At 47.1% G+C, this 14,468-nt stretch overlaps 1 protein-coding gene across 6 annotated transcripts in view; it reads left to right on the top strand.

The window, feature by feature from the left end:
* LOC308076539 (transcription factor COE3) overlaps positions 1-14,468 on the top strand; it is a 127,550-nt gene that overhangs the window by 25,172 nt on the left and 87,910 nt on the right. For all 6 annotated transcript variants that reach the window (XM_080416882.1, XM_080416880.1, XM_080416884.1 and 3 more), the window contains exons 5-6: positions 3,135-3,208; positions 10,117-10,185. In XM_080416882.1, coding sequence (XP_080273008.1) covers positions 3,135-3,208; positions 10,117-10,185 — 143 coding nt within the window. The remainder of the gene's footprint in view (positions 1-3,134; positions 3,209-10,116; positions 10,186-14,468) is intronic.

Here is a 14,468-nt window from a genome sequence, read left to right as displayed (position 1 = left end):
ACGCGCACGTGCACGCACACGCGCACGCGCACGCACACGCACACGCACACGCACACGCACACGCACACGCACACGCACACGCACACTCTGCAAGCTACTGTACCCCACCCCAGCCCTCGCTCCCTCTCGGCAGTGTCGCCCTGTCAGCCTGTCTCAGATCGATGTGCCAAGCGGCTCCCCGACAAAGCGTCAGCCACGGAAACCAATCAATAGCCCTTAATGTGCTGCAGCGACGGCACGCTGGAGACAATAATCTTGACAACAACACCAACAGGCCTCCGCGTCTACAGAGCCGCACCGCTGGCATCGCACGCCACTCAAATGCCTCCCCGCTCCTTCATGGACGACACCCCGCAGACAGACATGCAGACGTGACAGACAGACGGGCCTGGCCGGAGTCAGGGGGGTGCCCCGGCAAATCGATCTGTCCTGTTGAGAGCCTGTTAGGGATCCCGTATTCTTGGAAATCTCACTACAGAAGGAATTGAATTAACCGAGGTTTGCTTGTGGCGCAATGCAGTTGCAATGGTTTACGGTGGATCATACATTGTGTTGCAGCAAGTACATACAACCTCAGCGAAAGTGTGTCAGGCTTTTATCAAGTTTGGCTTGGGTAAAGTCTCATCTTCACTCTCAGTATGATATTGTCTTCTTCTACGACAATAAAAACTCAATCCGCAAAACCATTATTATACAAAATAAATCTCACACTCAGAGAGAGAGAGAGAGAGAGAGAGAGAGAGAGAGAGAGTGACTCAGAGGTGATGTTATCAAGTTATTCACATCCTTACCTACAGAGTGCAAATACGGTATAACCCCTGGGCTTCCTGGCACCGGCACTCACATGCATATACCCCATGCACGTTTATGCACATGGACACGGACACACACACACACACACACACACACACACACACACACACACACACACACACACACACACACACACACACACACACACACACACACACACACACATTGACACACACACCGACACACACACACACCGACACACACACCGACACACACACACACCGACACACACACACACACACACACACACACACACACACACACACACACACACACACACACACACACACACACACACACACACACACACTGTGTCTGTGAATCAGAAATGATGATGTATAAATATCGACCAGGTGCCCCTCACCAGACCCCACCCCGCACCCCGTACCCCCCCCCCCACCCCCCCCCCCCCCCCAGCCCCAGTTCCAATCCCTGGGCCTTCTGGCCAAACTGGAGCATTTTAATACAGGGCTATAGAGGCAGGCTGGGATCAATAATGCAGAAGTGGTCGTTATCCTAAAAGTATCGTCCCCTTGGGGTGTGTGTGTGGGTGTATATATATGTGTGTGTGTCTGTGTGTGTGTGTGTGTGTGTGTGTGTGTGTGTGTGTGTGTGTGTGTGTGTGTGTGTGTGTGTGTGTGTGTGTGTGTGTGTGTGTGTGTGGAGGTGGGTTTGCAGGTCTGCTTTAACCATAAAGGTGGATGAGGTAGCAGCAGATCAGGGAGGGAGGGAGGGGAGGGTGGAGTACAATGAGTATCAAGTTGAGTGTGTCTGTCTGTCTGTCTGTCTGTCTGTCTGTCTGTCTGTCTGTCTGTCTGTCTGTCCCCAACCAATATTAGGATTCAGGTTAATTTACATCTAGAAGTAAGATGTGTTTAGCTCACTCTACAATGCATACTCTCCCACCGCGTGCGCGCACACACACACACACACACACACACACACACACACACACACACTCGTCCAGTAGTTTGTATTGCGGCTCGCTCGGCCTGCCTAGCCCCTCGCTCTCCTCTCAGCGGTCATCTGTCATCCAGCGGCTGACATGACAGCTCGGCCGGGGGAGTGCTAGGGAGGAGGTAGGGGTCGGTTGGCGGGGGGAGCTCTTCCAGGGGCGCGGCCCACCATCTGGCTGGGAACACTGGGATGGCCTGAGGAGGCCGGGTCCATACAGGCCCCGCTCATCACCTCAACAGGAAGGAGGAGTGAATCGTTGTCGTCGGGCGGGAAACCTTGTATGTCCGAAACCGTTCCTTTTTTATTACCGTAAATAGTGAAAATTGCCGTTGCGAGGCGTTGTGAGCTTGTAGGTCTGCTGTTTTCACTACTCTTGAGCGACACCTGTATGATGAAGTAGGTCATTCATTTACGAAGAAAAAAAAGAAACAGAAATATGTATATACTAGGTTTCTGCCCGACAGCGACACGCACACGCACGCACACACACACACAAACATCATCCTCTGTATTTCATCGCTTCTAACTGGAGTCCAAACGTTCTCCTTGATTACTGGCACAAGGTGTGCATTTAGAGAGCCGAGTGGTTTGAGGCGATGCTTGACTTTGAGTCGGTACTTGGCTCCGGTGCCAGGGTCTGTGCGGCGAGGCCTGTGTTCTGTACCACCTGGTAACACACGATAGACTAACTAACGCAGTCTGAGGAGGAAATGCTACATTTCCTCCCCCTGGCCAGAGGCCCTGCGGGGCTCCTGGCAGGGAGCTCTGAATGGCTCAGGCTCAACGTTAGTCATTTAACCGCCGCGAACAGAGGAATTCAAACGCAGAGACATTATTCAGACCTGGGTCAAATCATCACAAATCATTTGTAGTTTTTTGTTTTCTCTTTTTTTTATGCTCGTTGGAGTTTATACCACACCAGGACAATTCACATAGTGTCATGGAAAGTCCTCAGTGTTCATTTTAAACTCGGGTCTGTCTGGGTCCATTTTTATGCTGGTGATACTGCAAATTAACAGTGAGGATTTTACTATGTGCGATGTTAGTGACAGAAAATATTATGAAACTGACTTGACTGTCTGGTCTCATTGCACTGCCCTTAAATTGCCCTTATATTACCTTATAAAACACCAGTTATGTGGCACTTAAATAGGATGAAACAAACCATAAAAACTATTTGCAAAAGCTATTTGATCCAGATCTCATAAGGCTATCTCATACTTCTTTTTTATTGTATTTCATATTTTCTATGCCAGCCTTTTGTAGAATTGTACACATACTCTGTACAATGAGCTAATGTTATGTCCTTGTCTGTCTGTCTGTCTCTTGACGTGTCTTTCTGGTGCGTCCCGTCTGTCTCCTAGGCCATCCTGTACGAGGGACAGGACAAGAACCCCGAGATGTGTCGCGTCCTCCTAACCCACGAGATCATGTGCAGGTCAGTCAGTGGCACCCCCATAATCACAAGGCATCGCCGTGCCAACCACACTGCTGTGTAGACACGAAGCACGCAGGCATCATAACGGGCAGCTCATCTGCCCTGAGCAGAAAGACATGGCACTGTGCCACGTATAGCCATCCTGTCTTCATCTCCTAAAGCAGCCATTCTCAACCAAGTGCAAGATTTCATTGATAATATAACATTAATATCAAAACATTCATGTAAAAATAAACCTTCATGGTATGTTTTCTTTAAAACCTTGAAAAATGTTATATCATTGTGATAAATAACAACTTAAAGTGTGTTGATCCAAGCCGGAACACATTCGTTTGATTGATTATTAAAGTGCAACGCGGCCCACTCATCTGACCACTGAACTTAAGTGGTCAGATGGGTGGAACGTGAACGCTTTTGGAATTTTCAAGTGGGCCCCTGATCCAGAAAAGGTTGAGAACCGCTGTCCTAAAGAGTGGTGACAAAGGTGTGAGTCAAACGAATCTAGAAATCAGGTGAATCGAAGTGAGTGTTATTGTGTTAACCCATTAAGACCAGGAACGCGTCGGTGTCATTTTCAGATTTCTTTGGCTATCCAAAAAAATAGCAGATATACAAGCTCATAGCTTGAACTTGTACTCAAACTCAAATCTTTGCTTCTGGGGGTCCCTGGAACAAAATGTTTTGAGATGGGGGGGTCCACGCGGACACATACATATCATTTTGTTAATTTTTTTTGCTTTAAAAAACATATATATTCAAAGATTTGCAGAAATATTCACAATTTTTCAAAGAAAATAGCAGATCTACAAGCTCATAGCGCAGCTCTCGGTGCCACGCTATGAGCTTGTAGATCTGCTATTTTTTGAATAGCCAAAGAAATCTTGACACAGATGCGTTCCCGGTCTTAATGGGTTAAGGTTCAAGGTGTCTCTCCAACTCTCAGAGAACTTCTCACAGTCATAATAAACTGTAGGCTTACCCCCTATTAAACACATGTATTTGGTTCAAGCTCCATGCTGGGTAATTATCTACCCACTGTGTGTGCACTGGATGGAGGGCAGCGTGTGTGTGTGTGTGTGTGTGTGTGTGTGTGTGTGTGTGTGTGTGTGTGTGTGTGTGTGTGTGTGTGTGTGTGTGTGTGTGTGTGTGTGTGTGTGTGTGTGTGTGTGTGTGTGTGTGTGTGTGTGTGTGTGTGTGTGTGTGTGTGTGTGTGTGTGTGTGCGCGCGCGTGTGCGTGTGTGTGTGTGGGCACAGCTCCACGGGGGGTTGGTGGGTTTTGTTGGGACCTGGTAGATGTGTTTGTGGGGGGCATGTGTTAATTATTCAGTAGAGGAAGTGTGTGTGTGTGTGTGTGTGTGTGGGGGGGTGTGTGTGTGTTTGTGCGAGCGTATGTGCGTGCGCATGCGTGCTTGTGTGTGTGCGTGCGTGCGTGTGTGTTTGCATGCCCTTGGCATTGGGGGGGGGCGGTTGGACGTGGAGCATCACATCTTGGCCCAGCAGAGGAGGCACAGCTGGGAGGAGAGAAAAGCTGATGGAGGTGTGTGTGTGTGTGTGTGTGTGTGTGTGTGTGTGTGTGTGTGTGTGTGTGTGTGTGTGTGTGTGTGTGTGTGTGTGTGTGTGTGTGGGGGTGTGTGTGTGTGTGTGTGTGTGTGTGCACATGTGCGCGTGCGTGCCTGCGTGCGCGTGTGCCTGCGTGCGTGTATGTGTGTGCATGTATCCCTCAACAAAGGCCCCTTGCATGTTCTTCTTTTCCTAATTATTTTTGTTTTCAGTTCACATTCAGTCTTTACTCTTCAGATCCAGTCTGATGCTGTGGTCCAGTTGAAACCATTATCTGGCTCTTTCTCCTCTGAAGCACGACTGCAGCAACGTGCAGGGCATGCTCACTGTTGTAAACACAAACGTGTTGATTGGTGTGATAAACTGAGCTGTACCTTGTTTTCCACTCGAAAACACACACACGCACGCGCACATAATGCGTGCGCGTGCTCACACACACCCACACGCGAATAAATACAGGGACCAAGACTCAGATGATATCCCGCTGTTATCTACAAAGTGCCACTACTTTGGTCCAGCACTCTGTGGAGGGCTGCTTTGGATGGAGTGAATATAATGTACCACACACGTTCAGGGAAAGATTGAAGTGTCGATACAGCCCCCGGGTTATCACTCTCATCGCACTCACTTTGTCCCACTTCCCAGGATGTCCACAGGGGCATCAGAAGAACTGTCTACCACCACCGTTTTTCATGGAAACACTCGATATCGCAAAAAAAGAAGGGTAAAAAAGAGCCTGTTGACTTCATCGGGCGACAAGCCCATTTCCTCCTCTGAGATCGCTCCGATACAAGCTTCATTTTCATAATGACGACTCCGTCTCTGTCTCTGAGTTTCGGTCATTATGTGATTGAGTGCGATTATTAACTAGCTTTCCCCTGATGGATGGCGTGTTTCCATACGCTAATGAGTAAGGGATGAGAGATTTGCTCTGTGTTTCCATCCATCTCTCTCTCTCTCCCTCTCCCTGGATGTCTCTCTCTCTCTATCTCTTCCTTCTCGCCTGCAGGGTCCCAGGTGATAGAGAAGGGGAGACTGAGGTGTCTTTATAGAGTCTACCTGCCGCAACACTGAGACAATAGTAGCAGACACGTAGTGTACAGAGAGAGAGAGAGAGGGAGAGAGAGAGAGAGAGAGAGAGAGAGAGAGAGAGAGAGAGAGAGCATCTGTTTGGAGCTGTGTTCCCGTGGAGTTGGAGGAACACTGGAATTAGTTTTTAGACCCTTGAGATGTTTTTTTTTTTTTCTCAAAAGGCTCCCAAAAGATTAATGAGAATATTGAGATGCTGGCTCAGAAACTGATAACTGAGCGGTTTCTTACATTTAGAAAGAACATTATTGATTGATCCACAGAATGCAAAATACACAAGTTGAGATCTTGGATCATCCTACAAGGAGAAAAGTTTTGGAATGCACCCGCTTATACATACAAAACATATGGATGGGCTTCTTAAATATTGAATCTCTGGGTGTAAGCTGATAAGCTGAATGTTTGAGTTTTTATAAGTTTGGCATGCATTCGGCAGCTATCCCATAACAGATGGAAATTTGATTAATTAAAACAACAGATTATCGATTTCCATGAGCTGTGGCCTGTACCAGCCTGTGATATCGCCACAGCACTCCATAGCCGTTCTTAACCCATTCAATCCGGGAACGCATCTGTGTCATTTTAGATTTCTTTGGCTATTAAAAAATAGCAGATCTACAAGCTTGCAGATCTGCTATTTTTGGAAAAATCGTGAAAATGTGTGCAAATCTTTGAATATGTATTTTTTAAAGCGAACATTTGTAACTCAAATCTTTGCTTCTGGAGATTCTACGAATGTCTTCTAAATCCTAACAGTTTTCTTTTTTGAAACGTATGTTGCTAATATCAGTGGTTCTCAAACCTTTTTCATGTCAAGGACCCCCAAAATGAAATGTATTTGTCCGCGGACCCCCCCATCTCAAAATATTTTGTTCCAGAGTTAAAAACTTATATATATTTTATATTCAAAGATTTGCACACATTTTCACGATTTCTTTCCTAAAAAATAGCAGATCTACAAGCTCATAGCACGGCACTATGAGCTTGTATATCTGCTATTTTTGAATAGCCCAAATAAATCTAAAGTGACACAGATGCGTTCCCGGGTTAAATGGATTAAATTGGAGACGACTGCATTCAGAAGCACCAAAAACAGGACACGATGGCAGTCAAGTTGGCACCTTCCGGGCAATGAGACGTGCGTGGGGAGGAATCTGTAGCCAGGTCTGGGCTCCTCGCTCCAGCCTCCCTGCCAGCTCCTGGCTGAGCGAGGCACACTGAAAAAAGGAGAGAGAGAGAAAGAGAAAGGGAAAGGGAGAGCCATGCCATGCTTGCTGAAAGGCAACGGCAGTCTGGTCCAAGCAGACTGGCGCATATCATTATGTCTGGCTGCGGCTCCTGTGTTCTCAGGCCTTTTGGGTAATTACAACACTTGCCCTTTGAAAACAGGCTCTCCATTGACGGCCATTCACTTAGACTTATCTGAGTTCTGTGATCCTCGAGCCTGGCTCTGGTCACGACACTCTCTGAAGCCGCTCGGGCAGGTTCCTTGGGGAGCCTTTGAAGGGCTCACTCCGTTTTCTTTCTTCTTTTTTTTTTGTTTTGTTAATGCAGATAGTTGAGCTTTTGACATGCCCAGGCAACCTCTTTTTTTGTGGCTTAAGTAGATTCCACTTGTGGGGCACATTTGAAGTGGCTACTGAGCAGCGAGTGCCAGCGGTAATGATGCTCGTGTGGCCGGCCAACGCTTTGGAGCGTCTGACGGGCCAAACTGGCAGTTCAGGCTAAAATGTTTTGGGGTCCGTTTCACTATATCGTTTTTGTTCTCTTTTCTCTTTGTATACAGGCATGTCTTTATGGTAGGGATACCTACACTTTAGTGTTACTGGTAGAGCTGATGTTTCAATGCTTGATAGAGCCTGTCTCTCCATCCAGTCTGAGTGGCCATGGCAACCAAGAGACTAGATGGTGTTTGTTTTATTTTGAGGGTTTGGAGTCAGACAAACACGGGCACACACGCGCACGCGCGTGCACACACACACACACACATACACACACACACACACACACACACACGCACGCGCGTGCACACACACACACACACATACACACACACACACACGCGCGCGCGAACACGCACACACGCACACACACACGCACACACGCATTCTCTCAGGTTGTGTGTTGTTCTTCTCAGTCATTAGCCGGCCATGGTGTTAGCCTGTTTGTGGCCCGGGGGGAAACGTCATTAAGGCGATATTGTGGACGCTCAGCCAAGGTTTGTTTTCGTCTTTGGAAGGGGCCCCGGGTCCCTGGAGGGGCCCCAGCAGTGCTCCTGGGGTCCAGTTTGTTTGTAACACTTCTTTGGCAGTTTGAGGAGGTTGTCACCACAGTCGCACCACTGGGTTTCCAATGCTAATTGGTCTCCTGGAACTTTCACTAATGGTTCCAAGTAGCTGGGGGAATAAATTATTGTGGTGCATTCTATGGTAACAGTCACACATGCATCCATACACACGCACGGAGTGAGGGACACAAACAGTGCTTAGTTTAAGATTTTTCTATACTTAGAGATCAGACAGTGTGATAAATGATTCATACTGGTCTCATTTGGCATTCGCAGGCTCGATTTGACGCTTGTTTGTCAAATGGCAATTTGATTCAGGACAGCATGGGGTGAATGCAAAAGGATAATTGGACTTTGCGGGTCAGGCAGTATGATTAATTTTTAAGAATTACCGGAAGATATGTTAATCACTCTTGCGGTGGTGCAGGCCCATCAAAAAGAATTGCACATTGTGACAGTTCTTTTGTCAATGCACAGCTTGTCAAAAGGTTAATAGGCATAAAATATGATATTGTGTCAATATTGTTTTATCATTACTAACAGGGGATGGCCTAATACATTCAGAGCCCCTGCCATTGTTGCAAATGGGGTTATACTTCAAAAGGCACGTGCACAGACAGTTACAAACTCATGTGATGATCATATTACATTTTTCCTTGTTAGGACTACATTTTCTTTAACATTTTTTCATTGTTATCTTCATTCCGGGTGAATACATTTAATTTTCTGAATGATATACTGAGTAGTTAATCTTTCTTGGTATTAACTAAGTAGTTAAGTACTTAACTAAGTACTTAAGTACTTTGGTACAAAACCACAAACCATGTGCACAAACCCCAGTGCGCATGAAGCACGGTCATCAACTATCTTTTGAGAGATATTAATGACATCAATTTACCATGTCGTTGTTATACATGGCATGACGACCCACAACAGAAACACACGCACACGCACACGCACACGCACACGCACACGCACACGCACACACACACACACTGCATGCCATCACATTACCAGCTGCGTTGTGGCGCACGGGGACAAAACGTGGGTCCTGGGGCGAGCTGGAGGCGATGGGGGGATTACTGGTGGACGGCTGGTTGCTTGGTTTGCTCTCTAGCTGCCTGGTTGACTGGCTGGCTGGATTATTGGTCGATTTGGCCTGCTGGCATTATCTGGCTAGCAGTCTGGTGGTTGTCTGGTCTGGCTGGCCGGCATGGTCGATGGCACCATGAGGCTGGGTGGTGAGGGGACAGTGATCCAGCGTGGCTGTGCCGTATCTGGGTCCGGTCCAAACTGTCAGTACTGGCTGGAGTGACCTTGGCTTGGACCCCTGCCCAGATGGACACTGGGCCTGGGGGTATGTGTGTGTGTGTGTGTGTGTGTGTGTGTGTGTGTGTGTGTGTGTGTGTGTGTGTGTGTGTGTGTGTGTGTGTGTGTGTGTGTGTGTGTGTGTGTGTGTGTGTGTGTGTGTGTGTGTGTGTGTGTGTGTGTGCAGGCATGTGTTTATGTGCGTGCCTGCATCTGTGTGGATGTGTGTGTGTGTGTGTGTGTGTGTGTGTGTGTTTTGGGTGAACATAGAGTATAGAAATGGTATCTGGCACTGAGCTGCTAGCCACATTGTTCTGTTAGCCAGGCTCAGTGGACCTGGCTGCCTGCAGTGTGCCCAGTGCTGACAGGGAGAGTAGCCAATTGCTAATTGTTCTGGTCAGGGAGTCTGCTCAGCCATCAGATAGGCTCTCAGTTTCACATTACAGCACTTTCAATACCTGTGGATGATATGGCAGTGTTCAATCGTGTGTGTGTGTGTGTGTGTGTGTGTGTGTGTGTGTGTGTGTGTGTGTGTGTGTGTGTGTGTGTGTGTGTGTGTGTGTGTGTGTGTGTGTGTGTGTGTGTGTGTGTGTTTGTTTGATTTGGCTTGTATTTTATAAAAGTAATGTTTGTATTAAATGTGTGTTTTGTTGTTCTTTCATAGCCGGTGTTGTGACAAGAAGAGCTGTGGAAACCGCAACGAGACGCCCTCTGACCCTGTCATCATCGACAGGTAGGAACACTCTCTCACTATCCCTCTCTCTCTATCTCTCTGTCTCCCTTCCCCCAAGAGCTCAAAGGAAGTACACGCACGCACACACATTCAAACGTACACACACACACACACACACACACACACACACACACACACACACACACACACACACACACACACACACACACACACACACACACACACACACACACACACACACACACACACACACACACACACACACGCACACACACAGTGAGTGACAGAAGCACATACAAATACACACACTCAACAAACAGTATACACATGTGATACTTTTATCTAAAACCCTGTGTACTGTATGTAGGAAGGATTACCCCACTGGCAAGAATCTGTCGCATCAGATTTTCTTTTACTTTAAAATCTCTAAAAACTCACTTAACCACTTGAAAGCTAACATCCCTATTCTATTTGGAACATTCACAGAAAATAGCAGATCTGAAAGTTCACAATGCGTTTAGAAAAGTATAAAATAGGGCATTAATTTATGAAAAAAACCCAACATAAAATCTATACAGAAGCATATACAAGGTTTCTGCCTGCCAGCAACAGTAGGCTATACAATGTGTATGTCAATTCTCATCTCTGATGACTTTCTCCAGCCTCTGGGGGTCAATCAAGCTAGTTATCAAATCCAAGCTCCTGTGGATATTGAACTCTTCTCAAGATTATTGAACTTGGGCTTATCTGTGAGTGACAAACCTCAGGTTGTCTCCGCCATCACTTTCTCCACTTTGCCAGCTCTTTTGCAGAAGTGTCCAAAATGCTCAACCCAAATGCTCAACCCACTCGTGATCGGGCTTCATATTTGACAGTTGTATGTGGAAGGGGACGCAGTTTTTCCTTGAAATTAAGGTAGATTTTATTAATCCCACCCTTCACCTGGCTGATGGCTCCTCAAATGGTCACGATCAGGGAAGATGTTGGGAGATGTATTACATATAAGGGCTCGTTGACACGTATATACTGGGTGGAACCAGTGACCTTCTGATTACCAGATGGCCTCTCTTCCCTAAACATTTGGCCAGTATGGGGATCGAACCCACAACCTTGGCATTATTAGCACCACACTCTCTTCAACTGAGCAATTCGGCAGACTTTCAGATTTAGATTCAGTCTGTGTATACGTTTTAGCAATCGGCAATCATTCAGTTGAATGTTTTCACATTTCCTACAAAATATACACCTCATCATAAACAATTCACAGTAATACCTAAGCCATGCATAACAATATTTATTCTTTATGAAGTCCAACACTGAACTTCATCCTTGATTACTAATCCAGCTATCTGTATCGTCCTTGGGTGCTATGTCTGTCAGTATGTCTGTCTGTGATTGGTCCTGTCATGTCAGTGGGAGCCAATGACCTCCGTGGAGGGCATTGGGGTCATTACCAAATCCAAATCCACGCTGGCTCGTTAGAGCGGCCTTGGAGAATGGCCAGCGGACAGGAGGGAGACTGACCCTCACACACACACACACACACACACACACACACACACACACACACACACACACACACACACACACACACACACACACACACACACACACACACACACACACACACACACACACACACACACACACACACACACACACACACACACACACACACACAGACAGTGTTACTTTAACTCATTTGTACACTCTCACAGATACATGCTGTAGATATGGACACATGAGAAGACACAAGGACATATATTCATTTAGGTTCTCACACAGACAGACTCATACAGTGCGCACACACACACACACACACACACACACACACACACACACACACACACACACACACACACACACACACACACACACACACACACACACACAGAGGCAGGAGTCACATACATGCACACGCATATGCATGCGCACGCACGCACACTCACTCACTCACACACACACACACGCACGAACGCGCTCGCTCGCTCGCTCGCTCGCTCACTCACTCACTCACTCACTCACTCACTCACTCACTCACTCACTCATTGATACATCTTACATTTAAAAACATTTTGATACTCCATTCACCCTCTCCCCTCATGCTCTCTATCTCTGTGTCTCTCTCTCTCTCTCTCTCTCTCTCTCTCTCTCACACACACACACACACACACACACACACACACACACACACACACACACACACACACACACACACGCGCGCGCGCGCGCACACGCACAAACAATTCCAAAGTGTTTACAGACGACAAACCCCGGTATGTGATTTATGGTCAGCCGGGCCGTATCACTGCATTTTAGCGGCCTATTAAGAGATGCACGATTTATGGCCGCGCCGCCCCTAGCCCCTTAAAACCAGCAAATAAATTAGCCTGTCGCTGAGGTGGAGCTCCGGCTGGGTTCGTCTGTATGCAAGTGTGTTGGTGGATTCAGAGTGTGTGTGGTTTTGGTTGTGGTGGGGTGTGTATACAGCGTGAGTGTGTGGTTTGGTGAGGTTGATATGTGTGTTTTTAAAGGGGAAGGGGGGGGGGTTCTGTGTGTGTGTGTGTGTGTGTGTGTGTGTGTGTGTGTGTGTGTGTGTGTGTGTGTGTGTGTGTGTGTGTGTGTGTGTGTGTGTGTGTGTGTGTGTGTGTGTGTGTGATTGTGCGGTTTGGTGGAGTTGCTAAGCTAAGTGTGTTCTAAAGGGGCGGGGGGTTAAGTGTGTTAATCTCTGTGTGTGTGTGTGTGTGTGTGTGTGTGTGTGTGTGTGTGTGTGTGTGTGTGTGTGTGTTCGTGTGTGTGTGTGTGTGTGTGTGTGTGTGTGTGTGTGTGTGTGTGTGTGTGTGTGTGTGTGTGTGTGTGTGTGTGTGTGTGCGTGCGTGTGTGTGTGTGCGCGCGTGTGTGTGTGTGTGGTTGTTGGAGTTGATATGTGTGTTTTAAGGGGTAGGGGTTTGTTTTAAAGGGGCCGGGGTTTCAGTGTGTGTGTGTGTGTGTGTGTGTGTGTGTGTGTGTGTGTGTGTGTGTGTGTGTGTGTGTGTGTGTGTGTGTGTGTGTGTGTGTGTTGTTGGAGTTGATATATGTGTATTAAAGGGGTAGGGTGTGTGTGTGTGTGTGTGTGTGTGTGTGTGTGTGTGTGTGTGTGTGTGTGTGTGTGTGTGTGTGTGTGTGTGTGTGTGTGTGTGTGTGTGTGTGTGTGTGTGTGTGTGTGTGTGTGTGTGTGTGTGTGTGTGTGTGTGTGTGTGTGTGCGTGTGTGTGTGTGTGTGTGCATTAAAGCTGGGGGTGGGTAGGTTATTGGTGACCCGTCATGCAAATCACAGCCATCAGTGGCCACTGTAAAACAGCTAATGTTGTGAATTCATGGAGCCGTGTCTCGTTGGCCCCGCCTGTTGTTTGAAAACGATGCTCAGGGCAGTAAATCAAACCCTCTCTCTGTCGTATTAGCATCCATAATGATACAACACACACCACTGACACTCACGTATCGTCTCTGTCGGGCGGAAACCTTGTATGTCCAAAACCGTAGATTTTTTGGGGTTATTGTTAAACGTTTTAAATTAGTGAAAATAGCCGAGCTCACTCTGGTGAATAACGTTGTCCAAAACCGGAACTATTTTGGACATACATTAAAAAATATATATATACAATTAAAAAAAAAAATTAGTGAAAATATGCTATTTTCACTAGTTTTGTGTGACACTCTTGTACACTCTTGTACAATTCTATATTCAAATTGGCTGATAGGAGGGCGGGCGGACGGACCACGGACCGTCACTTTGACTCAGACATAACCATAAACAAACCCGATACGCCCATATATAGGCAGGACCAGGGCCACGTCACTATGACTCAGACATTACCATAATATATAGCATTGTAACTATGACTCAGACATAAACCTGATACGCCCATATATAGGCATATATATGGGCTATATCCGGTTCTCCAGAGCCACAGATGCGACCGGTATGCCTTTATACGGTCATATGCATATGGGAGCGACCGACTTCAAACTCACAATGCGCTACGATGTGATGCGTTGTGAGCTTGTAGATCTGCTTTTTTTGCTCTTATTCTTGTGCATGCAAGCCTCTCTGGATAAGGCTTTGGTCTCTCATATATATAGTAAATGCAATTTGTTGATCTCAGGGGTCGGATCACGTCGGTCAAACGTTAACACAAGCTCACTCGGTCGCGCACCCATTAGAACAGAGGGGGCGGGAGGGGCCATCAATAAATTCGGACCGATGTTCCTCTCAGAGGTCGGGGGTGTCCAAACTGAGCCGAGCGCTTTGTTTCCCCCGCTGTCGCTTAATGGCCGAATACT

The sequence above is a fragment of the Gymnoscopelus braueri genome, assembly GCF_963280865.1.
Source record: "Gymnoscopelus braueri genome assembly, chromosome: 20".
Lineage (NCBI taxonomy): Eukaryota > Metazoa > Chordata > Actinopteri > Myctophiformes > Myctophidae > Gymnoscopelus > Gymnoscopelus braueri.
This window is presented reverse-complemented; position numbering and strand designations above follow the sequence as displayed.